Source organism: Labeo rohita, chromosome 6 (genome assembly GCF_022985175.1).
Source record: "Labeo rohita strain BAU-BD-2019 chromosome 6, IGBB_LRoh.1.0, whole genome shotgun sequence".
NCBI classification, from domain to species: Eukaryota; Metazoa; Chordata; class Actinopteri; order Cypriniformes; family Cyprinidae; genus Labeo; species Labeo rohita.
In genome coordinates, this window is record NC_066874.1 from 10,382,424 (window position 1) to 10,409,681 (window position 27,258).

The following is a 27,258-nucleotide window of genomic DNA, read 5'->3' on the forward strand; positions in this document are numbered from 1 at the left end:
AAATGTCAAAAGTCAAAACTACAGATAACAGCATGTGAAAAAAATTCTACACTCACTGAAAGATTTAAGCAGGTTTCTAATGATAAATACAAGGCCAATGACAAATCTTTCATTATAAGTCTTTGCATCATAACTTATTTGTTGTGTAAAAGGTCACCCGGAGTATTTACCACAGTAGTATTAATAAACTGGCTCCAAAAACAAACCAACAAACGAATTCAGAAAAAGTAGAATAAAGCGACCACAAATGACCCTCTACTTTTGCGTCTGTGTTTGTGACTTGCTCTCTAAAAAGTGGTGGCATAATATTTGGCTGAATCGATGCACAAAGACAAACTTGTGTTCATTACTTGAGCATATTACCTTTAAGTGCTTTTAAATTGAAAAAAACACATGCCAGTTTTAAGATTCTCAAGCATTGCTTTTGTAGTTAACAGCATTTTGTTAAATAAGTCTTTAACCAAGCGTTTGATGTTTTTCCAGGTCTTCACAAACAAATTCCTGCTGACACCAGTTATGCAATTATTTCAGAATGCCTTCTTATTCTTTTCACCTTAACTCCTCTCTATTTCTGTTCTCTGTACACAGAAGATCTGGGACATATTTAGCAAAACATTCTATCCCAGGTGCAGAAAATTAGAGTAAAGTCTTTTGAGGACCCGTGTCTCTCCTTGTTGCCACGGGAAAGTGTTAATGTATATTACTGTGTTTTGTATATTATTTAATTTTGGAATGGAACTTGTTTAAAAAAATGGAACAAGAGTTTTCCCCCCATCTGTTTCTTCCAGTTGTCTTCATGTACTTATGAGTTTGGATATATTAAGACTGTTACCCACCAGATCAACATGTTTCTAATGTGGCCAACACAATGGAAGTGAATTTTAGTGTTTGAGTTTTCGCTTTCTAAAGCCCTCCAGTAACTCTATCATCAACCCGTTCTCAAGAGAAAATGTTACTATTTTATGAGGTGCCAGTTTTCTTATGAATTTACACTACCAGTCAAAAGTTTTTGAACAGTATTTTTTTTTTTTTTAAAGACATCTCTTCTGCTCACCAAGCTTGCATTTATTTGATCCAAGGTAAAGCAAAAACAGTAAAAGTCTGAAATATTTTTACTATTTAAAATTTTATATATTTTTAAAATCTAATTTATTCCTGTGATTTCAAAGCTGAATTTTTAGCATCATTACTCCAGTCACATGATCCTTTAGATATCATTCTAATATTCTGATTGGCTGCTCAATTAACATTTATTATTAGTATTATTATGCTGAAAACAGCTTTTGAATGGTATTGTCACAAGCATGAAGACAAGCATGAAGCATGAAGACGAAGGTCAATGAAATCAAAACACATGTACACATAGACGAGACCAGACGACAAACACTGAACTGAAACCAACTTATAAAGACAGGTGATTACAATGAACTTAATTAAGACACATGTGATACAAGGTTAACTCATAATGACATAAGGGCAGGAACAGGAAAACCATATATGGGCACAAGAGGGAAAAACCAATACAAAGTGTTCAGGGGTGTGACAGTTTGCCCCCCTCTGGAAGGCGCGACCTCATGCCATAGAGAAAAAAGGGAGGGACGGAGGGAGACTTAGGAGGAGGACAAAGGAGTGGATGTGGGATGGTGACAGGGGATGGCGAAGGGCTGGCAGGAAGTCAGTGCCGGAGGAGGCTCTGGTGCAGGACGGACTCCCGGGAGGAAGACGATAACCAAGGTCCAAGGATGAGGGTGAGCAGAGGGGCTGACAGGATCTAGCAGAATGGGCATTGAGGCAAGAAACCGGTCAATGAGAGGAGGCGGGAGAGGGAGGTTGGGTGGGATTTCTTCCCAGTTCAATAGTTCAGATGATGATGAGAGAAGGATTGGTAACTCACAAACAAAGTCAATTAAATCTCCAGAGTCCAGTGTTTGCTCACCCCCAGTGGCAGTGCAGTGGGCAGGGCTTCCTTTTCGCGGCCTCACGCCCCACTGTGATCTCCTCCGTGGCAGGCTTCGTTGCCGGCTCACGCACCTGATCAGACGGGCTCTAGTTCCGGGGCGATCCTCAGCTCCGTCACTCTCCTTTGCGATTGCTCATATGTCACAGCGGGCTTAGGCTCTTCGTTTGCGGTGGGCTTGGGCAGCTCCACGTAGCGGGATGATGGTGGGCTGGGCTCTGGATCCTAAGTGGGGCTGGTGTCATTGTCCGCACAGTCCACAGTCAATGATGACTCCAGGACACCAGCACCCACTCAATAAAGGCGATGAGGCTCTCTCGAGGACCCTCCCTGGACAACTGCGCTCATGTGATGGTGTTCAGTCCAGCAAAATAGAAACAGCAGAGGCAGTTGTCCAGGTAGTGCATGTAGCTGGCCAGAAACAAGAAGTCCTCGGTGTGGTCCTTGAGAGAGTGGTCCGCCTGCTCCAGCAAAAAATAAAACGTGGAGTAAACACGCAAACAACTTTTTTTTATAGGTCCGGTCTTCTGTCACAACATGTGAGATGAAATTTACAACACGAAGATGAAATGCACTGAGAAGTCTTTAATATATACCAAACAGATAAATCTACAAACAGGGCAGGAACACACGTACACATAGACGAGACCGGATGACAAACACTGAACTGAAACCAACTTATAAAGACAGGTGATTACAATTAACTTAATTAAGACACAGGTGAAGTTTCTTAAACAGCAAATCAGCATATTAGAAGAAAACTGGAATAATGATGCTGAAAATTTAGCTTTGATCACAAGAATAAATTGCATTTTAAAATATATTCAAATAGAAAGCAGTTATTTTAAATAGTAAAAATATTTCACAATATTACTGCTTTCGCTGTACTTTGGATCAAATAAATGCAGGCTTGGTGAGTAGAAGCGACTTCTTTAAAAAGAAAAAAAAAAAACTTTTGACTGGTAGTGTAAGTGATTTGATTTGTATGAAAACATACAAAAAGTTGTTAAGCAAAAAGGTTCACCCTTAACACCACCAAGCAGATTACATGAAACCATGAGACTGAACAAATTCATACAAATTAATCACCAAAAATTGTGTTTATATTCCAACTTTTTTTTAATCAGCAGTCCACATTAGCAACACATTAGAAAATCTAACTTGTCCAGATAGATGTATTAGAGAGAGTGGGTGGAAAATTATATGACATGGATCTGTGAATCCAGATACAGTGGCTAGATTGCATTTACATTGCACAGATATCTGTTGCAATGTCTTGTGGACAGACAGGCAGGCAGAGAATCCTAAACAGTAATCCACACAAGCTTTAAACCAAAATGCCAAGGTAAACAGAACAACTGAGAGCTACAACACAATCAACATGAGACCGGGCACTGAACCCAGGAGTAGGAAGAACTTAAACACTGATACAAACAAGGTTAATAAATGAAACACAGCTGTCCTCAAGAACTCAAGAATAATCAAATCAGAAACCATGACAACAAAGGAAAAAAATCAAACAAAGTAACGCAAGAACAACTGAATACAAACTGAAAGTCCATGAAAATAACTGAACATAACTATGACAATATCCAATCAATACTGATCAGATAACATTCCGATCAGAAATGCATTTACACTTTTCTTTTCAGTGTGTATGTGGACAGCATCCGGAAACAGGAAACAGCCTTAGATTTTGGTTTTACTTACTTGGACTTTAAAAAAGAAAATAAAACATAAAAATGCTGCACTGTGTCTTAACTTCCCTTTGTGCAGTCTTGCATTTTGTTTGATAATATGCAACTAGTTCTCAAATAAGGCAATAATGGCAAATATCTTGCATTTAATATCAAATACTTTTCATGGCGCTGTAACTGTTGCATGTGGCCTCATGAAACCAGTTCTTGGGAACTATTCTCAAATCTATTTGACCAATTAATCCCATTTGCATTGCAAGAATGAATGCTTGTCTCTGAGCCTTTACTCCAGTTATATCATGGAGACTCACTTAACTGTAAGTGAAAGCTTGAAATCGTAAAATCAAGCGATAATTTAATACTAAGTTCTTTCCAACAATTACAACATTAGATTTTCACCTAATTTGGGATTTTTATTTATTTATTTTTCCACTGGAGGAGTAAAAAAACATGTTGCCAAGTATGTAAGTGTTTGATGCCAAAAAATGTGGTCCAGATTCTTAGGTACATGTGATATGTGAGACTTGTGAGAAAGGATATATTTGGAATTAAAGACTAACACTTCTTACAGGACATGTGTATTGCAGTTTACTGGTTACATTTTTTATATAACTGTAACTATGTGAAATACTGAAAGAGAAATATGTTTGAATCAATTGGATGCATAATACATTACAGTGCATTACATTGGAATAGTATACTCAGTATTTTAGCACATGTCTTCAGGGTGTTTCTTGTATATATTTTGCATATTCTTTTTCACACTATACATCAAATTAAGATATATAAAGTGTGATAATACAGAAGTATGCTATTCCTATTCCAATATAACCTAACTTAATGACTCAAATAAAAGCAATCCTACCAACTCACGTTGAGAAATGTCTGCATGCCTGTACACTGAATAATAATTGATTGCAGTGTGAATCTTCATCGTGAACTAAAACCCCCAGTTTTGGCCAACCAGCCAAAGAGCTATTAACTGTCTTTTACCTATAAGAGACTTGTGCAGCGAAAAGTGGATAGAAGTGTAATTTGTCTCCTCCAGGTGGCTAAATTGTGAACAGCTCTTTGTTGTGATTCGCTGGTTGACTACGTCAAAATTGTGCGCCACTAATGTCACAGCGGGCGCATGTTGAATCAGCACCGGCGTCGAGGGCGCTTAAGCAGTAACTAGTTTAAAATGACGGTGTTTCACGACGAGGTTGAAATAGAAGATTTTGAATATGATGAAGAAACAGAAACATATTATTTCCCTTGCCCATGTGGCGACAGATTCGCGATAACTAAGGCAAGTGTTTTTTCTATTGAAACATCGGAATCTAGACAGTCAACGTGACATTATGACTTTATATGTATAGGCGTGTGTTTATATTTATGTGTCATTTATATGAAGAGTTATATTTTTTAAATTTCTGTATTCGTTGTTGTGTAAATACTGTTATGGTAAGGGGAAACTACTTCTACTTTACAGGAGGATCTTGAAAGTGGTGAAGAAGTAGCCACCTGTCCGAGTTGCTCACTTATAGTAAAAGTGATCTATGATAAGGTAAGATGTTTAGTATGTTCTGATATTTGTATATAAAACTAAGCTTGGTTGTTTGTTTTGCGCTGTATGTTTGATAACTTGGTCTAAAAACAAGTTACATTGTTATGCAGTATATCTGGTAACCATATGATTATCAGTGTTCTTGCTTTATTGTAGAAATAATGTTTGGCTTGGTCACTCTATGTGTTTTGATTTGTGTTCCTGGACCACAAAACCAGTCATAAGTGTAAAATATTTTTTAAATTGAGATTTACACATAATCTGAAAGCTGAATAAATAAGTCAGTAATTTCCATTGATATTTGGTTGTTAGGACAGGGCAATATTTGGCCAAGATACAACAATTTGAAAATCTAGAAACTGAGGGTGAAAAAAAAACAAAAATGAGACAAACAAAATATTGAGAAATTAAGTTCTTAGCAATGCGTATTACTAATCAAAAAATTAGTTTTGATATATTTATGGAAAAGTATCTTCATGGAACATGGTCTTTACTTAATATCCTAATGATTTTTTGGCATAAAAGAAAAATCGGTCATTTTGACCCATACAGTGTATTTTTGGCTATTGCTACAGATATACCCGTGCTACTTAAGACTGGTTTTGTGGTCCAGGGTCACATTTATTTCTGTAGAAAGGCTTAAAAATACCTTCTTTGAGTATTCTATTACTGCGACTACTCGATCTCCCATAACATTTGACCTTAATTGTTTTAAAGAATACATTATGAGAAATCTGTTCAAAAATCATGTTAGTTTATTTAAACCCATAAAATATACAATGTGTTTTGTTGCAGGAGCAGTTCATGTGTGGAGAAGTAATTGAAGCACCAAAAACATCAGAAAACAAACTGGAGCTGGCCCAGAGTTGAGACACTAACATCGGCATGACTCTTTCAGCTGATCCTTGCTCTGATAACGGACTTAATACGCACATCTGTCATTTCACTGTTACTCACTACATATGCAGATCTTTTGTGAGGAAAGTGACCACATGGACTTGACACATTTAGCACCAAGATTTTGCACACAAGTTATTATTCTGTTATTTATTTTTTTTAAAAACTTTTAAAAATATGCCCTGTTCTTGTTTAAAAATAAATTTTTAGGAATTGAGAACATCTGGAATATGTTTTTAAAGAGTATTTTTAAAGACTTGTATACAATAATACTTTATTTATTTATTTATTTTTATTTATTTTTTTTTACCTTTTTTGTCCAGTCTTTTATAACTTAAAAAATTAGGAGCACAGTCAAAATTTCAGAAACACCTTCTAATCAATAATCAAAATATCAGATAAAAAAACAGCCTTCCCATTACGGGGTGATATTTGACTCCTTAAAGTGATTTACAGAGGAATTTTGTTTTTACCTTTGTAATGCTATTTTTCTAACTTTATTAAAAGCATGTCAAATTAAAAAAAAAAAAAAAATAATAATATATATGTGTGTGTGTATATATATATATATATATATATATATATATATATATAAGCTTTTTAACATTTCTAATTATAAAACAGAATAGGAACAAGTAGAATAAGTTACCAATCAAATTAAATCACTATTAACAAACTAAATTTGTACTACAGAGGTGGCACAGAAAAGAACAATAAAGTGGCTTGTAGGGTAATTTTCATGTTTAATGAGGCTCAAGGTGGCATGTTGAGATCAATGTTTTAAATATAAAATTTTGAATATAGAAATATTAAATGATTTAAATTACTGGAAAGATACTTTAAAAATGAAATTAAGTAGGTGGTGGCAGTCGCTGATTTAATTACTGAATCATTCATTCATTTGATTCTTTCCAATGGCTGATTCATTCAGGAATAAGGGAAGTGACTGTCTTTATGAAAGGGAAATTGAAAAATGCACGTTCATTCGTAAACGAAACACCGCTGTGTTTGAATGGAGATGCGCATCGGCTCAGTTGTGACTTGTTTCAAACTACTTTTGATGACAAAATAGAGCAAAATCAGGCAATAGTGTGACAGTCAGACAATGTAAGTCAGTTAATATTTACTTCTTATTTATTTGACTTGTATTAAATCAATTTCTCATTTACAAACTCCTTTAAAAATCAAGGCTCAAAGCTGTCACTCATCTTAGTTCGTTGCGATCTCATAATGTTCTATTAGTCAACGAGGGTCTCTACTAACGCTGCACAATGAATCTCTTATTTAAACTCTCTCTACACTTTCTTTATGAAAGTATTTGTGAGATATGTCTGTGATACATTACTCAACATTGCAAAAACGCACAGTGAGCTACCATTAGCGAAAAAAAAAAAATGAAGCACTGCATGACCTCTGAAGCAAAGCTTTAAACGTGTAATTCTGGGCATTACTTTTGGACAGCAGGAGGTGCTATTTTTCAACAAAAAAGATGAAATATGTAGAGATTAATTCTCTAAGGTTAGGCATGACCCCAAATGCAGAATTTGTATGAATTTGGTTCTAATTCAGCACTGAAGTAACTCAAGAACAAATGGTGAATGTCTCATTGTGGCCCTAATATAAATCCAAATAACTGCAAATCTATAGCCTAAATCAAGAACTCAATACTACAATGGTATGTAGTTATTCAATTTCCTATAAATTATGGGAAAATATTCTTCTTGCAATAACTTTTGTAACAGGGTTGAATTACTGAGCTTTATAAATGCAACAAAACAACTGGCCTATATGTACAGAGAGAGAGAAAAGGAGATAGTTTTTACCCAAGGAACATGGAATTTGTAGCTTTATTGCTTTAAAAGAATTCACTGAAATTGCATACTCTTTGGAAATGTTTTAAATCTAACCTCTCAAACGCAGCTCCTAAACTGTGAATATGTAAACCGAAAGATGTGTGTGTCTTTTGCATGGCTCAGCCAAACCTGGACTAGTGCCATGAATTAATCCTTTTAGTGTTTCCATCCGGTATATTCACAAATCATAATTTGGCTTTAATTGATTTCCTGTCATCTAAATTTTGCTGTTTGGATTGTCAGCAGCCAGCTTTGGTATGTGTGTGTGTATGTGTGTGAGAGAAAGCAGTTTTCTGTCCTTCAGATGATATTGAAAGGCTCATCTCTCTGATGACTATGGCATCCCTTGTGAGCCAGCAGCAGGAATACTGCACTCAGTCAATAGCATTTTAACTGCACTCTCTCACTGAGCTGATCAGGGATAGGATATGGGCTGCCAGCCACACACACACACACACACACACACACACTCCCTTCAGTACAGAGAGAATCCCTGCATAAAAAGAGTCAAGGTCAAGGATGATCATGTGCACACAGACGCCAACAACATGACATAAAACAGATGGTCATGTAAAAGCAAACACTATTTTCATTAATCATGTGGCCTCTTTCTCACAAACATTTGCTGTGACATGTTTACAGTTTCTAATTTACTTAGACGCTTTTTTTTTTAAATTATGAACACAACAACCCAAAATCATTAAAAAAAAACAAAAAAACAAAAACTTTCTTAAAACTGTAGAATATTTCAAACTTTGCTATCAAATGGATACAGAAGTACTGAATACTCATCACACCGAAATGAAAAACAACAGTTCAAGTCTAAGTATTTTAAAGTTCATAACATAATATTTTCTTTAAATCTACATTGATTGCAGAAATATTCAGGTAAAAGATTAACAAGATTTACTGCTGTAAACAAAATCAAAACTGTATATTACATAATTGTTTAAAAATCTTAGTGGTGTCGAATCGATTAATTTTGATTAATCATGATTAATCGCATCCAAAATAAAAGTTTGTGTTTACGTAATGTGTGTTTATATGTATAAATAAATATACACACATACATTTAAGAACATATACATGTATATAAGATCACATCGAAAACACTTTTATTTTTGATGCGATTAACTGCAATTAATCGATTTGACACTACTAAGATTTTAAACAATTCTGTAACATACAGTGGTTTTGTGTTTACAGTATTATTTTGAGAAAAAGATGCCTTAAGATTTTAAACAATTGCTGAATACAGTTTTGACTTTGTGTTTACAATATTGTTTAGAGGAAAAAGATGCCTTAAAATTTTTAACAATTGCTGAATACAGATTTGGTTTTCTGTTTACAATATTGTTTTAGGAAAACAAAGCCTTAAAAATGTAAATGAACAAATGAACATATTCCTCAATCCTGTACTGAACTGAATAAAAACAATGTGTAAAAATAACCAAATAGCGTACAGAAAGAGAGGGGAAAACACTGGTTGTATACTGTAACGTGGCATTTATTTTGAAACAGCATTAAGAATCTCAAAACTATTGCCATGTCATGTGAAGCAAAATATTCCTGAATGAACTACTGTAAACATAAATGGAAAAAAAAGTTTAGTAATGATCAACTAGCCAGCAGAAAGAGCTGAAAAAATACTGTAACATGGCATTTATTTTGAAACAGCATTAAGAATCTTATTGATATAAAGTATGAATGTGAAGTTAACATTTCCACATTCACATTTCTCATATTTCAGTCTTTCGAACCCTCATATTTTAGTTTTAGGCCTACATCTGCCACTTTCCATGACTGTAACATCTTCTAAGGGTTTGCAAAACTCTGTACACCTAAATTCTTTGACATTTACATTTCTGTCAGCTAAACTGTTAACTAAACCCTAACTTATTTTTAGTTAAGCAGTGTCAGTTAATTAAAGTTATTATAAAGTGTTTTAAAGATTGCTGGGGGTCCCTGGGTTGGTTGAGAGTCTGGGTGGGAAAACAGAAACACATTGCAAACAATTAAGTTGGCAATACATGGCGATCTTACATATTGTCTATATCGCTTTTGAGTCCCGAACCGTGTTCGCCCAGGGCAGTCCAGCCCTGGCGGCTGTGACGTCATCAAGCGCTGGGTTGAGCAGCAGGGAGAGAGCGCGAGAGCGCTGCGGCGGAGTTTCTATAGGGCCTGCGAACGAAGAACAGGGAGGACAACGAAGAGCACGCTGAACGGGATTTTCCTTCGCCTTCTTCTGAATGCATCCACACCGAGGCTAATCGGGATAAAGGTCGTTTCCATCCACATCCCTTCGTTTTCCCCGAACTGTCCAGAGGCAACCTGTAAAGGTAAAGAACGGCGAGCGCGTAAACTTGGTGCCTGAGCGTGTGTGGCAGCTTCACGGGAGGTGTAGTCGGTGTTTCGTGGTTCACTGTAATAGACGTCTCGAGAGAAAGTCTAGTCGAGAAGCGAAAGCCTTTTTAAATCGCGTATAACCCCCCATTAAGACTGTTAAAGTCACACACAGTGATTTTGTCTTCTGAATTTGCCGCTGGTTAAATACTGAATGAAGCTTTTGTGTGCCCACACCAGTACAATAGCAGCGAGGTCAATAAGAATCGAGTCTTCGAATCTTTCTGTGCGAATCTGAGCGCAGAGCTGTTGTTATGCCACTGCAAACAGCTGACTTTTTGTGAAATTGTTATTGTTTGCTTTTCTGTGACATTGTGCAACACCACATGGCAGAGTTAAAATGATTATTTTTACCGTATAGATTTTCTTTTTGTTACATAAAGTATTTAGTAATCTTTTAAAGAAGCATAGCAGTCCATAGAATAGGGTAGTTGTGAGGTTTTTGGATCACTATGGGAGGCAAATACTACTGTGGGTCCAATCTGTCCATCTAATGTGAAAATTAATTTTATATTCTAAATCTATAAATCTATAATCTGCCTATCTGAATGATAACCTGGTCTGTTTATTATGGTGCAATGATAAAACATATACATTATTATAAATATTTTAATAATATTTTTGCATATTTATTCCTTTAAATCTAGGCAAATTGTGTATACAAGGTGTCGTATTGGACATGCTAGATTAACTCATGCTTATTTATTGATTGGTGAAGAAGCACCAGAATGTCAACATTGTGGGACACACTTGACGGTGAAGCATGTGCTTTTGGTTTGCCCAATATTTAATGTCATGAGACAAAGGTTATTATCAAGACAATTTTATAAGTTTGTTTTATAAGATGGACCCAGAAAACATTTACAGTTTCTTTCAAAAATAAATTTTATTGTTTTTTTTTTTTTTAAATGTATAATCTTTGTTTGCCATGAAATAGCCTTTGAAGATGATGTGGCAAACTTAAATCAAGTAATATTTTGGCTTAACCTGTTTGGTTGCTAAGATTGCATACATTTTCTGCACGGTCTAAACTACCATTAAATTACATATTTAATATTAACAAACTATATGCCATTAAATTGTAAGTGTCAAGCATTTCATCTTAAAAATAAAAATATAAAATAAAGAAACAGATCACTCAAAAGTAAAAAATCTGTCATTGTTTACACAACATCATTCTAATCTAAATGGAACAAAAAATGTGTAATTTCGGAGAACATTAGGGGTCAAACATCTTTGGACCCCATTGACTTTTTTTGAATAAAAAGTATACATAGGCCTATATTTTTAAATGTCTTTAATTTAACAAAAGAAAGAAAGCAATACAGGTTTAAACACCAATAGTGAATAAGTAGTTTTACTTTTTTTTTATTATTATTATTTTATCCCTTAAATGTCTAAAGTCAAACAATTTATGCAAACAACACAATAAAATATTAAAGGAGAAGTCCACTTCCAGAACAACAATTTACAAATGATTTACTCACTCCCTTGTCATCCAAGATATTCATGTCTTCAGTCGTAAAGAAATTATGGTTTTTGAGGAAAGCATTTCAGGATTTTTGTCCATATAATGGACTTTATTGGTGCCCTGATTTTAAACTTCCAAATTTAGTTTAAATGCAGCTTCAAAGGGCTCTAAACGATCCCAGTCGAGGACCTTTTTGTTTGTAAACAGCATTTGACTTACTTGCACTTCCTTTGTCTCTGTGCGTTCGCTTTGTAAACACTGGGTCTGTAGTTCCACCTACGTTCCGCGTGACCTTTCGACGTGATTCAATAGTACGTAGCGTTGTGGACGCACATGCCAGAGCTAGTGCTACACGAGCTTTTGTGCTTGAAAAGTTTTTTTTTTCGAAAAAAAATGGCAGATCGTTTTGCTAGATAAGACCCTTCTTTCTTGGCTGGGATCGTTTAGAGCCCTTTGAAGCTGCATTTAAACTACATTTTGGAAGTTCAAAATCGGGGCACCAGTGAAGTCCATTATATGGAGAAAAATCCTGAAATGCTTTCCTCAAAAACCTTAATTTCTTCACGACTGAGAACAGACAAATTATTTGTAAATTGTTGTTCTGGAAGTGGACTTCTCCTTTAAAATAATTTATCTTCAACACCATTGTTTCCTGTTGATCATACTATTGTGTTAATGCTATTGCCTGTTGTTGTGGTTGTTGATGTTGTTTAGTGACCAACCATAAGGAATTGATCAATAGACCTGACAGTTAAAGTTGAAAGTTTAAATATTGGATTACAGAATCTGTCAATATCCTTTATCTGTCTCTCTGTTTCTCGCCTCATATCCTCCTGTGATATTTCTGTGGAAAGAGAGCATCCCTGGCTCTCTCCGCAGCATTCTAGACAACGTGCATGCCAGAGATAACAGAATTGGACTGTTTCTCTGTATCCCGTAATTCTCTCATTTGCTAAGAACAGGTCAGGCATAATGAACTGGCACCATTTCCCTTGGTATTTTCACTTCTTGGCTGCAGTCGATAGTGGAAATCCTGTTGGTTATACATGCATTTTGTCAATAGCACATGATGTGTGTGCTAAATTGGTCAGCTACGTCTTTTTAGGGGATCTGATTTACCCTCTCTCACACAACATTGGAATCAGATGCCTTTTAGGATACTGATGAGGTATAAGCTGAGTTTAGATTCGTTCAGATGCGTAAAAATGTCATTTAAAGTGCTTCTCACAGATTAGAGAGGTGAATTTGGTATTCCTTAAGCAAGTGAATTAGCTGTGGCTCTTAGCAGCATCGTTTACAATGACACATTTACTAAGTAAAGCAAGTGCTGACATAATAATCAGAAAAATTTGTTTTATTTATTTCTATATTTTTCTCTTTTTCAAATGGAAGAGTTTATTGAACCTTTGGACAGAAGGCTATTATGGCTCATATACTATGATATAGGAGAATATGAAGCTCATGCTCATACGACTTAGTTTTATTTAGAGGGCCAAACTGAGCAAAAATATGCAGTTTGGTTGCTTCAGTCCTAAGTATTCATCTGGAAATATTACTAGGGTCAATATCACCATAGAGTGCCTTTCAGGCCTCACAATACTCAAAAATTTTGGTTTTAATTTCCCATTCGCTTTATGTCATGTCATAAATAGAAGACACTCAAGTACTATGAAAACATATTAGCTTTTTTTTAGATAATTATGGGCCATTATTTGAAGCATAAACCGTAAGATATGTCCACCTTATATTACTGTTAAATACATTTTCATTGCAATATTAAGATGCAAATTATATTTTCTGAAAGGTATGATGTCCTATTCCTAAACAGAGTTATTTGTTTGCTTTCAAATTATAAATACATAAAAAAATGTAAATCATGCATTTTTAAAGAAATGCATAAAATTTGCACATGTATTTTTTTTTTTCTTATTTGAAGAAAACTGTGATATTTGGATGCAGTTTTTTGTTTGCATGTTATTGCCCCCACACCTTTGGATAAATACAGATATGATTAAATTATTATTTAAAAATATTATTTTAAAATATCAAGAAGACAGGGTGAACCAGTACACAACAGGGTGGACACATAAAGCAAAACACACAAACCATGACAAAATATGACAATGAAACATTTATTCAACTTAAAAAAAATATATATATATATAATAATAATAATAAACAATATTATTACATTCTCAATCACATTGATACCCCCCTCCACCCAATTCATTTTAGTTTTTAGCAATATTAACTACAAATGAATGGTATGAGTGACCAACACGACAGGGTGGATGTTTTTAGCTTCGCTTAGCATATTAGCTTACAGCAAACTGTGACTAGCTAAATAGTCAGTCTGGTTGTTGAAGAGAATTTGGTATACTTAAATGTACATATTTCGAAAAAAATACTGTAGTGTAATCATTTCTGGCATATGCCGACAGGGTGGACATAAGCAAGTAAGAATTTCTTCTCATACGAAGAAAATGTGTCAGTTTAAAAGTCACCAACTTACTCATCTCAGCCGTTGAAATTCCCGCTACTGAAGAGACAAAAATCTGTTGTCCAGATGTCACTAAAGGGGAAGGCCTTTTCTTGAAGTGGCAGCTTCCCCAATACGACAGGGTGGACAACCATTAAAGGGACATGGGAAGACTCTTTCTTTTTTATTAAATAAAAATATTGTTTTTATTACCAAATGATCAATACACTCAAATCTCTTATTTAATCTCTTATTAACAAACGATTCAACAAAATATTAACATATTAAATTTTAAAATTTTATGATCTGACTATTCTTCTTTAAATTAAATTTAATGAGCAGTGCATAGGACATAGCAAAATAACACGCATCCTCCTACACAAAACTTAAGAAATCTAGAAAACATATCTAAAGAGCCAAGTAATGCTTTTGTTATGAAAATAAAATCTTAGACTAATATAACACACCCTTTCACAGTCATTTTTATGTTACGTTATCATGGCAAATTAGTTATTTATGTACAGGACACCAAAAGGCACCCTACAGTGATATTGACCACTAATAACTTATTCTTGTGTTTAATTTATAAAAAACAGTAAAAATTTCACAGGAAAAAGTCATGTGTACCACAACATGGATGAATTTTTCATGATACTAAAAGATCTTTTACTTGCTTAAAAGTTTTGATCATGTTGATAGTTTTGACACTTTACAAATTTGTGTATCAAATATGATACAACAGGCTTTATACTGTATTGAACTGCATCTTGCCCCATATCCACCAGTGTAAATACTGTAATACTGTGTCATTACTGTCTGTATCCCCTTTGGTCAAAGGAGTGTGTGAAAATAATTGTTTTCCTGATGTGCTTGAAGCTGTTTCTCGTCTCTGCCAAAAATAACATTCTCTGTCCAGGATTGAACTCTGGAATCTTTGCCCCATTGGGAGTTTAATTGCTGATCATGAAACAGCATTTCAGAGCCTTTGCTATTGTATTGATCTCAGATATTAAATCCGTCCACACACAGCAGTTATGATGGTTTGACCTGGAATTAAATGACACAGTGCAGTAGAAAAAAGAATAATTTTAAGCCATTTAGTGTACATTGTAAACTGTACATTTTGTTGTCATTAAGAAGATTTTCCCTCACATTCTTATCCTCTCCCCCATGCAGCGCAGGAACAGAGCAATTTGCAGCTCAGCGTGGATGATGCATATTTTATTAACAGTCTGGGAAAATGTAGCATCTCAATATTTCATTAGTGCACAGCTTGTCATCGGTGCCAGGAAAAAGTATGAAGCCCTCCAAAAATAGGCTCTGTTAAAAGTTACCGTGAGGAGGACAAATTACACGAGTTGCGACTCCTTGTTTCTGACAGGGCATTATTAAAACTTTGGATCTCCAGAATAAGCCCCTGCTGAGCAGTGATCTCAGTAAGGACCTTGAGAAAGGTACATAAGTTTGGCACTTTTTGTGCCACTCAAAATAACTGGAACAGAAGGACGGCATTAAGGAAATAAAGAAGGAAAAGATTGTTGATGCACTTTTTCTGATTTTGAACCGTCATCATGGATCACGCTAATGTAAAATCGACAACTGCTTAATGTGGCAGATTACGCAATGTCTGTGTCTTCTGATTTCTTGTAATGCGCATGAGCCTCCTTTGTTCTAACATGACTGACAAGGCACAAGTATGTCATAAAACAGTTAGTCATGGTCTTTGGCCACTGTGTGCCACATTTCCCACTATTTGAACAAATATCTACAACCCTGCATGGTGTCACGTGGACGTTTTGCCCCCCGAATATGGATCCAGTTGCCCATGTGATTAATCCTGCCCTGTAGCAACATTATCTAATGACAGGGGCTTAAAGGACTTTTCTGGGTTTAGTACAAGTTAAGCTGAATCAACAGCTTTGTGGCATGTTGATTCCCACAGTTTTTTTTTTTTGTGACCATGGACCACAAAACCAGTCTTAAGTAGCACAGGTATAATTGTAGCAATAGCCAAAAATACACTGTATGGGTCAAAATGATAGATTTTTCTTTTATGCCAACTAGGGTTGGGTATCGTTTGAGGTTTTTTCGATACCGGTGCCAAATCGATACTTTTAAAACGGTACCGGTGCCAAAACGGTGCCTGAACCGATACTTTGAAAAAGCCACAAAGTGGTGGATGACACAAAAATATATTTTTATTGGACAAAAAAGTTCTTTAAATTGAACAATGTATTAAAAGTAAAAAAAAAAGAAAAAAAAAAAAGAAGTAGTACTATACATTATTAAGTCAATGCAAAACGCAACAACAATAAAACCTAAGCCACCTAACCCAACTACAATAATTTAACAGCTTAAAATTTCAGAAATTCTTTTGCAGAAATATGACTATATGTGATGAGATCTGGGAAAACCCGTCGGATGTAGCGGTGGGACGTTTTCAGGAAATTCGTTTTTCATTAAATTATTATTCTATAACATCTTGTCTACCATCTCTGAAAATATCTCTTCGAAATTGACTTGTTTAGTGCAGAAAAATAGAAATTTATTGCAGCAAGCAGAAATGACTGTCTTTCTCCTATGTTAAGAACGCGCTGCGGAGGTGCTTTCCCAAACAGTTAACCTATCAAAATAAACCACATAACATATTTAGTAAAGGCGTATCAGTTCACATTCTCCACCAGTCCTGTGTAAAGTACGGCAAGCAAATTTATTTATTTATTTATTTATTTACTTACTTACTTACGTACTTTAATATCGTGAGATGGCGGAGCACAACAACGCCGTCTAAAGTACTGCAGCTGCTCACGTAACCGATCTTACTCGTCTCAGTCTGCTCAGTTTTGGTGATGTCAGTGCCCTAAATGATGTTGCGGGCTATTTCACATCCAGAGATGAAGGATCGGATGATGAAGTTACTAAAGAGGAGTCGTCCGATGACAGTCTGTTTTATCACAGTGCGCGAACAGTTGCGCTGCGCTCGCTTTTACTACAAAGTAGGCTGCATTATTTACTAAACATAAAATGGGTGATCAACGGAAAACAAACGTTAGTCTGTTTGTCTAATGATGCAGTAGCGCTCCTAACTTGACAGACAGCTCTCGTTAAACCCGTAAAGTGAAAGTGAAAGCCGTCTCACTTTCAAGCCGTTTTTCTCAAAATCCCATTCCTGAAAATCATCGCTATCAGCCAACCTAAGATAGCCATAACGTAGGTTATGTAAAAAATAAAAGTTTTGGAAAGGGGCCTGAACGCAGCTTTCATATGGTGTTAAAACCTAAAAAAAAGGTAAAATTTCACCATGTGTTGGCTTTTCCTAGATCGCATCACATATTTGCCGTCTCTGGCAAAATACGACACCTCTCCAGCTGATGTCTGCAAACTGTCAAACACGGTGCATCCCTCTGCTTTCAACTTTATTCCACATACCATCAAATGTTTCATGAGGTTTGACGCGTTTTCCCCTTCACACGCAACTGCTGTAAAACATTTGCTGCACGTCGCAGTGTCTGAATCATTTCTCGTGAAATATAGCCACACTTTAGAATGTTTAGTTTTTGGCATTTTAAGTTATACGTGTTTAATGTAGCTCGCTAAGCTAACGGCAAACCACCTGCTGCAGTCAGAGCAAGTGTAACGATAGTTGCAGCATTCACGCGCTTCTCGGATGGTCTCATTTCCAGACGATTTGTGCTTTTAATTCGAAATGTGAAAATGGATAGTAACTACAAAGATGTCTTGGATTTCTATCATCAAAGCTTTCCGACTTTCCCGAGTTTTCTCATTCAGTAAAAAAATGTTCTGATCATTCCGACACCCCATGAATGCAGTATTTAAATTTAACTAGCGATCATGCATGTTGATGAATCAATGCTTCTACATCCGTGTCATAGCACCAGAAGACAAATATTTCAATCGACAGTTCAGGCATTTAAGTGGCACCGAAATTCGCGTTCTGATTCGGTCCGGTACATACCGGTCACATGGGTACCGGTGCCGTATTGGGTTTCGGTACCCAACCCTAATGCCAACAATCATTAGGTTATTAAAATCATTAATGTAGGACATTAGATCATGTTCCATGAAGATATTTTGTAAATTTTCTAACATAAATGTATCAAAACTTAATTTTTGATTAGTAATATGCATCGCTAAGAACTTCATTTAGCGATTTTTCTCAATATATATATATATATATTTTGGCACCCTCAGATTCTAGATATTAAAATAGCTGTATCTCTATCAGATATTTTCCTATCCTAACAAACCATACATCAATGGAAAGTTTATTTATTCAGATTCAGATTTTTATTTTTTCGTTCAGATGCTGTATACATCTCAATTTTAAAAAACTCTGTTTCTTGAAAAAAAGAAAAAAAGGCACTTACAATGAAAGTAATGGGACCTATTTTTGGAGGATTTAACAGCAGATATGTAAAGTGCCACTTACATTAATTGTTCTATTAAAACTTATGTATCATTTTAGATGTAAAGTTGTTTAAATCATGTTTGATATAGACTTTTATGGGTCATATAGTATGATATTAGAGAATATGGAGCTTATATTCAATGAGAGGGAAAAACATCACAAATTAATGTAGAGGCAACCTAAACAAAAATATACAGTTTGGTGTAGTTGATGATATTTATAAGATTTAACATTTTTACAATTCTGATCGCTTGTAAAGTCAATGAGAACAGTATAACAGATTACTTCGCAAAAACGTAGTATCTTAGTAAGATGAAATTTTGTTTGGTTTATATCATTCATATATCATATTATGTAACAGTACAATGATTGAGAGATGTACAAATAAACATTTCACAAAAGCCTAATGTATCATAATGTGATTACATTTTAACAGGATTTTTCTAAAAGTAAACATTGATAATTGTTGTGGTATCTCAAGGTGCTGCTTCAAAAAATAACTTAATGTTGGTTAACCAAACCACCACATGTGTTTGTCTTTGATGTGAGGAAATGGTAATATTATCTACAAATTATAGGATTTATGTGAGATTTTAAATCTCAGCTGTACATGTAGTTAGAAGAATCATGGCCAGAATGCTTGATTTAGCCATTGTATATAACTGTAAATTCACAGACCTAGTTGCAAAATGATCTTTTCTGTTAAGGGGCAAGTGCATATTTCCCATGTTTGAGATTTCCAAAGCTTGTTTTAGACGATGTATAAATATACACAAGCTTTGGAAATATATAGATGTAGATATATAGATGTATTGATTTGTCCTTTCTCTTTGTTGACGCTCTTATTTGTCATTGACTCTTGAACCAACCCTTGAATCTTGAAGTCCCATTTCTGAAAGCAAACCTGTCACATTATGGTGTCTTCATTAACTAAATGCCAGTTTATACACTGTACATACTGTATATTTATCTACAGTTGTCTGTTTTGTCATTAGGGTTTGTTTCCCATAAGTTCAAATGGTGTGTGGTGCGTCAGTTTACAGGAATAAGTCTATCCAGCCTGTCAGCATGTACTGTAAGCGGAATAAACTGATTGATTAATATAGACATTAATAGAACTGTGTTTGTGAGTGAAATATGGCTACTGTTGTCATAGCTGTCAGTTTTCCTTGTAATAGCAACATGGGTGATTTGTCTAGTTTAATAGACAAGACATTCTCCTGTGGTTTTATTTAATCTCATGGTGATTACATTTACCATTCCTCGTATTTCATAATAAGCTGTTGTAGGAAGAAGAGACTACTGCAGAGAAATGTTTGAGGTCAGAACAATTACAGTCTCAGTCTGGTCAGAGCCATTTTTCATTGTATTATCGGTTACTTCGTCATTACATTTCGTTCTGTACATGTAAGTTCGGGAAATTTGGTGTAGCTTTATGTATGCATGTATGTTCTGTTTGTTTTCTTTTAATGGACCAAATTAAATGCAATATAATAAAATTTATTATACCAATCATTATTTATAACAATGACAAATGTGATAGAAGTCACGTGAACAAATTCTACCCTCATTGGTCTAGATTTTAGTGCACTGTTAATGAATTAAAACAAACTAGATGTGAAAATACCCTCATTTTGGAAGGTTCATCTTCATTTTCTTTACAGTTTACATGACATCTCATTTTTTAGCTTAATGCTTTACATCAGTCTTTTGGGCATAAAGAGGATAAATATAAATGAATTACTCTGCATTAGGGCAGGCATTGTAGATTTATTACACTTTTTCACGTTTTTGCATGTTGACTGCATCTGTGGAAATTTAGAACTTTAGTCTTTTGTTTCTAATTTGAATTATCTTGACTTGCAAACACTTTTTTTAAATCTAAGATACATTTTCATTTTCATTTAGAGTTGTCACCAGCTTGGTTAACCTGTATTTACCCTTTATTGCCCTAGCTGGATGTTGCCAATCTAGAAATGTATTTGTGTGACTACTCAGCCAGAGGTGGCTCAGAAAATGATATTTGCTGAGAGAAATAAGAGTTTCTTTTGGATATGAGGAGGGCAAAATATAGACATATGAGCAAAGGGGTTGAAAAAGAGTTCCTGTCTGACCATAAAACAGCTTGTCAAGCAAAATTACAGCTTGTCTACTTGACTGCCTCTCTCTCACTCTTTTCCCATTCCCTCTTGGGTGTAAAGTGTTGGCAGGCTGCTAACACTTTAAATGACTTAATTAGGCTAGATAACCTTAGCTGCTTTCATTGAAATGGGAAAGGACATAATTTTCAGCTGCAAATATATCTCATCCTCTTTTGGGAAAGTTTGATAATGTAGAGACTTGATCTGTCAAAATTATCGTTATAATGTTGGATCCCCCACGATGGAACACTGAGTGGGGCGGGGGGGAAGGAGGAGATTTTAACAAAGTCAAAATTTTAGAGTATTCATCATGTTTTACATTTTAATGTAGATCTTTTTTAAAGGGGTCATCTGATGCAAACTTCACTTTTACATGTTGTTTGAACATTAATGTGTGTTGGCAGTGTATGTACAAATCTACCCTATAATGATAAAAATCCATGCAGTGGTTTTTAATTCATTTATAAAAATAATATTCCCTTTTTTAATTTGAGCCATTCTCAGGTGCCTGTCAGTGTGGCCGCTGCCACAATAGTTGATTGACATGAGCGTCTTACCTCGGACCTGTCAGCTGTAACAATCAGACCTCCATGGTTTCGATGCTGGAGCAGGGATGTAAGTTAGACAAGAACATCTCCGATTGAGGTGTTGTGTTGCTGGATGTAATAATGAACATAGTGGTCGTCATTTACATCTGAGCTGCTGAAGATGCAGTGGATTACATTTGTTTGTGAAGGGAATGCGCCTCCCGATCTACATAAACGCGTCCATGTTCGCGCGAATCATTCGTGATCCAGCTTAAGTGAATAGAAGGTTTTTTTTTTATGAATCTATGCAATCACCTTTCCTAATAACGTGCTAGTTAGCAAATTTTGTGGCTAAACGCGCTAAATGTGGCTAAAGTAAACAATTGACAAAGGCCGCTCCCACAATAGCTGATTGACATGACTGTTTTACCTTAGACATGCCCTGACTGAGCTGACTCCAACTCTGGCCGCCATTGTGTCTGCTCTGGTGCAGGGGAAGACAACAGTGTCTCAGATTGAGATGTTCTGTTGTTGGATGTAATAATGATCATAGCAGTCATCATTTACTCCCGACATCTGAGCCGCTGAAGACGCAGAGGATTAACGTTACTTTCGTTTTAGAAGGAAATGTGCCCGGCAATCTACATAAATGTGTCTATGTTTGCGCAAATCATTCGTGATGCAGTTTCACTTACAGCAGAAGTGAGTATAAGGGTTTTTATGCATCGATGCAAATCACCTTTCTTAATAATGTGCTAGTTAGCAAGTTTTGCGGCTAAACGTGCCTAAATGCGGCTAAAGTAAACAGACCGGCTTGTCACCCCACAATAGAGAGGGGGCGGGGTGAGCAGAGTTCATTAGCATTTAAAGGAACATGCAACAGGATGGCTCACTCTGAACAGGGCTGATTTTGACAAGGTAAAAAGGGTGTTTTTACACTACCACTGAGAAATTTTAACCAAAGTATGTTATAGACTTCTCACTGAGACCTTAAAGAATCATATCAGCTCGTGGAAAATGGGCATCCGATGACCCCTTTAAAGAAATTTAAACAGTTAATACCATTTTGGGGCCCGTTACATCTGTAGTATTTCCCACTCCAGGATTGTGAAAAGTTTTCTCATAACAGATGCAGAGTACACAGTCCTATACCTTTTGTCTTTTTTTTTTTTTTTTTTTTAATCCAAATAAAAAATGAATGAGAAAACAATTTTTATGTTATGTTCTGTACTAACAGAATCAATAATAACTCTTTCTGAAGTCTTGTTTCCTTAAAGTAGAGAGAATAAAGATGTAGAAAATGAAGTGGGCAGTGAGAGGCAGGAACTTAGATGGATGAGTGATGTTCTGATCATGGTGACTGGAAGAGTTCCAGAGGTTCAGCAGAAGCTCCTCATCTCCTACTGCTGAATTTTGACCACCATTGTTTCCCCCCTAGGCAGCGTCGCTCTATTTTTACTTTCTTTGTGAAGTGTTAGACTAGACAAGAGTGAGACAAATTCTTACCCAGTCTTGAATCATTCTTCTCTTCCTTTCTGTATCTTATTTTAGGCCGCTGATGTCTTCATTAGTTCACATTAAGAATTCACTAGATGTAAATTAGCAATCATTTTGCACGTAATACATCTTTTCATCCATTTGTTCCATTTTTTTCATGGATCACACTCATACTTGCGTGACTCATGCTGTATGCACTCTTAAACGTTTACATGTGTATGCTACATATTAAATCTTTGCTGTGTGATCTCAGGCCAATTGTTTATTTTTTCCCCTATTTCAAATGGTTTATTTTCCAGTGGGTTTCTTGGCTAGCATCTCTTCACCGTTAAAGCATAATGTAATAACTTGTTGTATGTGCCAGTGTGAGTAAAAAGATCCATTTCAGCTGCAAAACAAACATGCTTAAACCTGTGCTCAAGTGCTCCTCTGATTTCCTGCATGACTTGTTGTTTTCAATTGTTCTGTTGTTAGCTTTCCTAATAATGAAACTGTATGTCTCTTCTGATCACACAGGAAACAGAGGAGTGGGAGGAAGCCTGCAAACCACATTTTGCCATAATAATGCATATGCCACAATCACTGTGTGTGTGTGTGTGTGTGTGTGTGTGTGTACATAAACACTAAACTAAAATAATGTGTGGGACACTGAGCAGACAGTCAGTATTCATTGTGAAAGCTGCAGTCTTATTTTGGTTAAAAATTATCCAAACTCAATTTTTGAGCAAGTACATAACAAGCCAGTGTTTAAAACTATCTCCTTACTTTAGCCTGATTCACAAAGAGAAGCTTGTAATGTTTTCTAATTTGACTGGTACTGGTAGGAACTTGCAGGGAAGTTCAACCATGTTTCTGCACCATTACGTCACATCTATAAACATAAAGGCGGCGTCCCAGCTAGTAGGCTATATCGCATGTGAGGATGCTGCAGGTGCCAGATCGTTTATAGTCTTTTCTCACAGCAGCTGGAATAATTAAATTTATAATTTTGATGGCGGATTGTAATCCAGAAAGGATTAGGCTATGTGTTTATAAAATGTGTGACTGAAATTAAATTAAATTCCAGTTTTAATGTGCATCTGATTACAGAGCCTATGTGGAATTACACAAGATTTGTATTTTAAAGAGAACCAGTTCTAAGGAACATACATTTGCTTTTTGGGTTAGAAGAACAGTTTCCTTATATGAAACTTGACTGGTATGACAATTAGAGATTAGACTGTACAGAAATTAAAAATCTACATGCTAATACACACTAAATACACATACAGTAGTCAACATTTGAAGTGAATCAAAAACGTTAATCAAAGTTGTCCTAATACAAAAACAGGTATTGTTTTGGTTGTAGGACAACTTCAATCTACTTCAAATGTTGACTACTGTAGTCATGCAGTGCTGATGTTGTTAACATTAACAATTCGAGAACAAAGTATAACAGTAATAATAATTTGCACAATTTATGTGATATGAGCTAAGCGATCGTTATATTTAATCACCATGGGTAGTGTGATTTATTGTAATGCTTTTTTCCTCAGTTGGTCAGAACAAAAGTGGCAGACATGTTACTTGTTCAGATGACAATATCTGGTGAAAATTCTTATTTGGGTCATATATTCTAAGACGCAGGCTAGAATCTGTGATTGCGAAGTATATCCACACCAGTGTGGTGACTGACAGCCACACACACACCTCAAAACATTAAATTCATCCGTGCTGAAGCAGTGCCGGTGCACAGCCATGTAAAGAAGATAATTCTGCAAATAACTGTAAATGCAGGTTTCAACACAGAGATGGCGACAAAGAGGCAAAACTTACAGACTGCAGTTTGAAGTGAAATAATAATAAAATAATAAAAAGTAATATAATTATGACAGAATGTGTAATTTTGTTACCCATTAAGCATAAATTAAACTTGTTAGCTAAATCATACTGAAGAATAGTGATCCGTGCAAGGTATTGAACAATATTTCTCATAAGTTAAAGAAATTTTATTTTTTTTGCCTTGTTGTAATTTTTCTTATACCAACTGGGTGACAGGGTAATCATACAGTAATAGGGCTGCACAAATGAGGGACAAGGCAAATTACTGTGTTTTTACATATTGTTTTTGCGGGGTACAGACATTTGTTTACATAAACATTTAGAAGTTTTAAACTAGAAACTTTTAATTAAATTTTAATGTTAAAAGTTGAACTTTTCCATTAGTTCTCTCCATATACACACAAAACATTAAAACCATAAAAAATGTCCTTTTGACATTGGTTTAGCTTGGTGCTGTATGTCAAGCTGATTGAGAAAAATGTATAAAACAGCATGAAAAGGATGTGATTTTTGGTTGTTCACTGCCCAGCCCACCACTTTCAGTATCTGTTTGGATTATTTAAAAGCTCCAGGGCTTGAACTTGCTTTTTGGATGCAAATATAGTGCATTAGCACAACCACTAGTTTCCGCTCTCATGTAACAGTATAAGCTTTCAGCTCAAGAAAAATGCAAAACAATTATTGAGGGGCTGTCATGGCCTAATGGTTAGAGAGTCAGACTTGTAACCCAAAGGTCGCGGGTTTGAGTCTCAAGACCGGCAGTGAACGACCTGCGACCTTCCACCCTCAATACTATGACTGAGGTGAGACCACTGCGCAAGGCAGCAAACCCCCAACTGCTCCCCTGGTGCTGCAGCAAAAATGGTTGCCCACTGTTCTGGGTGTTAACGGTGTGTGTGTGTGTGTTTGTTCATTACTCACCGCTGTGTGTGTGCACTTGTATGGGTTAAATGCAGAGCACAAATTCCAAGTGTTGGACACCATACTTGACTACACGTCACATCCTTTCCTTTGAACGTATCATTATCAGTACCAGTCTGATTAAGTTTTAGTAATTTACTGTTTTAAACGTCATCTCCTTGTTGGCCTATATGGGCTGGTTGAGTGAACATAAATTAATTTCATAATTGGGTACTGTCAGAGGTATTATGAATGTCAGCCCACAATTCGTTTGAAGATCTGGCTGTATTGCAGTGTTCAGTGTTTCCTCTACCATTACATTAGGGGGGGCGCCCCGCCCCCTTGAATGTCAAGTTAATTTTATTTTCAATATAGCGCCAGATTACAGAAGTCATTTAAGGTTAACTTTCCTACAGAACAGGCGTACACAAGTCTATAATCTTTTATTAAACAAACTAAATAGCCTTATGGTATTTTTCTTATTTACAAGATGGCATGTAATTTCGGTCTCTACATGGATCCACGTCTATAATTTCGTCCATTCATCCATTCATAAAAACGGAATTTACTCTGTAGCGCGGAATGCCAAGAAATTTGTCGATTTTTGGATGAATCAAAAGTTGGTCTGTCGCCTAATTCGGATTGTGATATGCACTAGTGTCCATTAATATTGGAACGCAAAAAGACGGTTTAAATATGATTCCTGCATGTTCAGTTTGCCTCTGTATGTATGAATGGCAGAGACACGGTTTTGTTTACTACACAAATACTGAAGCACACGTGAGGCTCGCAGTGATTTTCAGGCTCTGCGTTAGGCTTGCCACGATAGACGGTGTTGACGGTGTTACCGGTTTTAAGACGCAACACCGGTGACATCACTTTTCCACCGTGACATCGTCCCCACATTTTTTTTTTTTTTTTTTTTTTTTTTTTTAAGTATTCGTTTTTTTATTAAATATTTATTTGAATTAAATGGAAAATATAATTCTAAACAATTTACTTAAGACGAGAGCATGCACTATAATTAAAAACTGAACATGGCTACATTGCGTAATATTTCATTTATCACGTGAGGAGACGAATTTACAGAAAGAGAATGGCGTTGTTGTTTTTTTTCGTTATGTTAATAAAAGTTCTGTTTAATATCAGTGATTTTTTTTTTTTTTTTTTTTTGTACTTTCGTTGTCGTCCATTCAAACAATTGACGCCGAATTGCCAATTCCCGCAAAACTGAAAGTGAAAGTATAATACGCACGCATTTATAAGCTATTTAAACGCAGAAAAAAAGAGGAGAGGAAACCCCCACCCCCACGGTGATACCGGTATTACCGGTGTTGTCACATGTCGATTAACCGGTGGGGAAATTTCCTCATCGTCACAACCCTACTCTGCGTCTCACTATATGACGACATATAAACTTAATCTTGCTGTGAGAGTCACTTCACGTAAATTTTACGTTTCATTCATTCAGAAAACTAGCATCATATACTGTATACAAACAGAAACTAAATGGCAACCCGTCACAAAAGTACAGTTTAACATGTAACAGATACATAGAAGTCTTGTATTACTTTTGTACAGTAAAATGTAGGTCTTTATATATTCCTATTTCTGCCAAATTTAAATAAAATGATTAA

General features: G+C 35.6%; 2 protein-coding genes across 3 annotated transcripts in view; both read left to right on the top strand.

The window, feature by feature from the left end:
- The first annotated feature begins 1,408 nt into the window (after positions 1 to 1,408).
- On the top strand, positions 1,409 to 6,320 carry dph3 (diphthamide biosynthesis 3). 2 transcript variants are annotated; one of them, XM_051112779.1, is made up of 3 exons: positions 1,409 to 1,748; positions 5,129 to 5,203; positions 5,999 to 6,320. In XM_051112779.1, the coding sequence occupies exons 1-3, from the start codon at positions 1,641 to 1,643 to the stop codon at positions 6,071 to 6,073; spliced, it is 258 nt and encodes an 85-aa protein (XP_050968736.1). In that variant the 5' UTR covers positions 1,409 to 1,640; the 3' UTR covers positions 6,074 to 6,320. The 2 variants fall into 2 exon arrangements, with proteins under 2 accessions (XP_050968736.1, XP_050968735.1); XM_051112778.1 differs by lacking the exon at positions 1,409 to 1,748 and adding an exon at positions 4,759 to 4,945.
- Positions 6,321 to 10,057: 3,737 nt separating this feature from the next.
- Positions 10,058 to 27,258, top strand: part of nck2b (NCK adaptor protein 2b) — a 63,127-nt gene continuing 45,926 nt past the window's right edge. The window contains 1 exon segment of the mRNA XM_051112865.1: positions 10,058 to 10,292. The gene's annotated coding sequence lies outside the window, so the exon portion shown is untranslated.

Bases quoted from the DNA above. Each gene is read 5' to 3' on its own strand.
- dph3 (XM_051112779.1), top strand. From the start codon at position 1,641: ATGGTGACAGGGGATGGCGAAGGGCTGGCAGGAAGTCAGTGCCGGAGG. The intron at 1,749-5,128 runs GTGAGCAGAGGG...TCTACTTTACAG, and splicing joins ACCAAGGTCCAAGGATGAGG to GAGGATCTTGAAAGTGGTGA. The intron at 5,204-5,998 runs GTAAGATGTTTA...GTTTTGTTGCAG, and splicing joins TAAAAGTGATCTATGATAAG to GAGCAGTTCATGTGTGGAGA.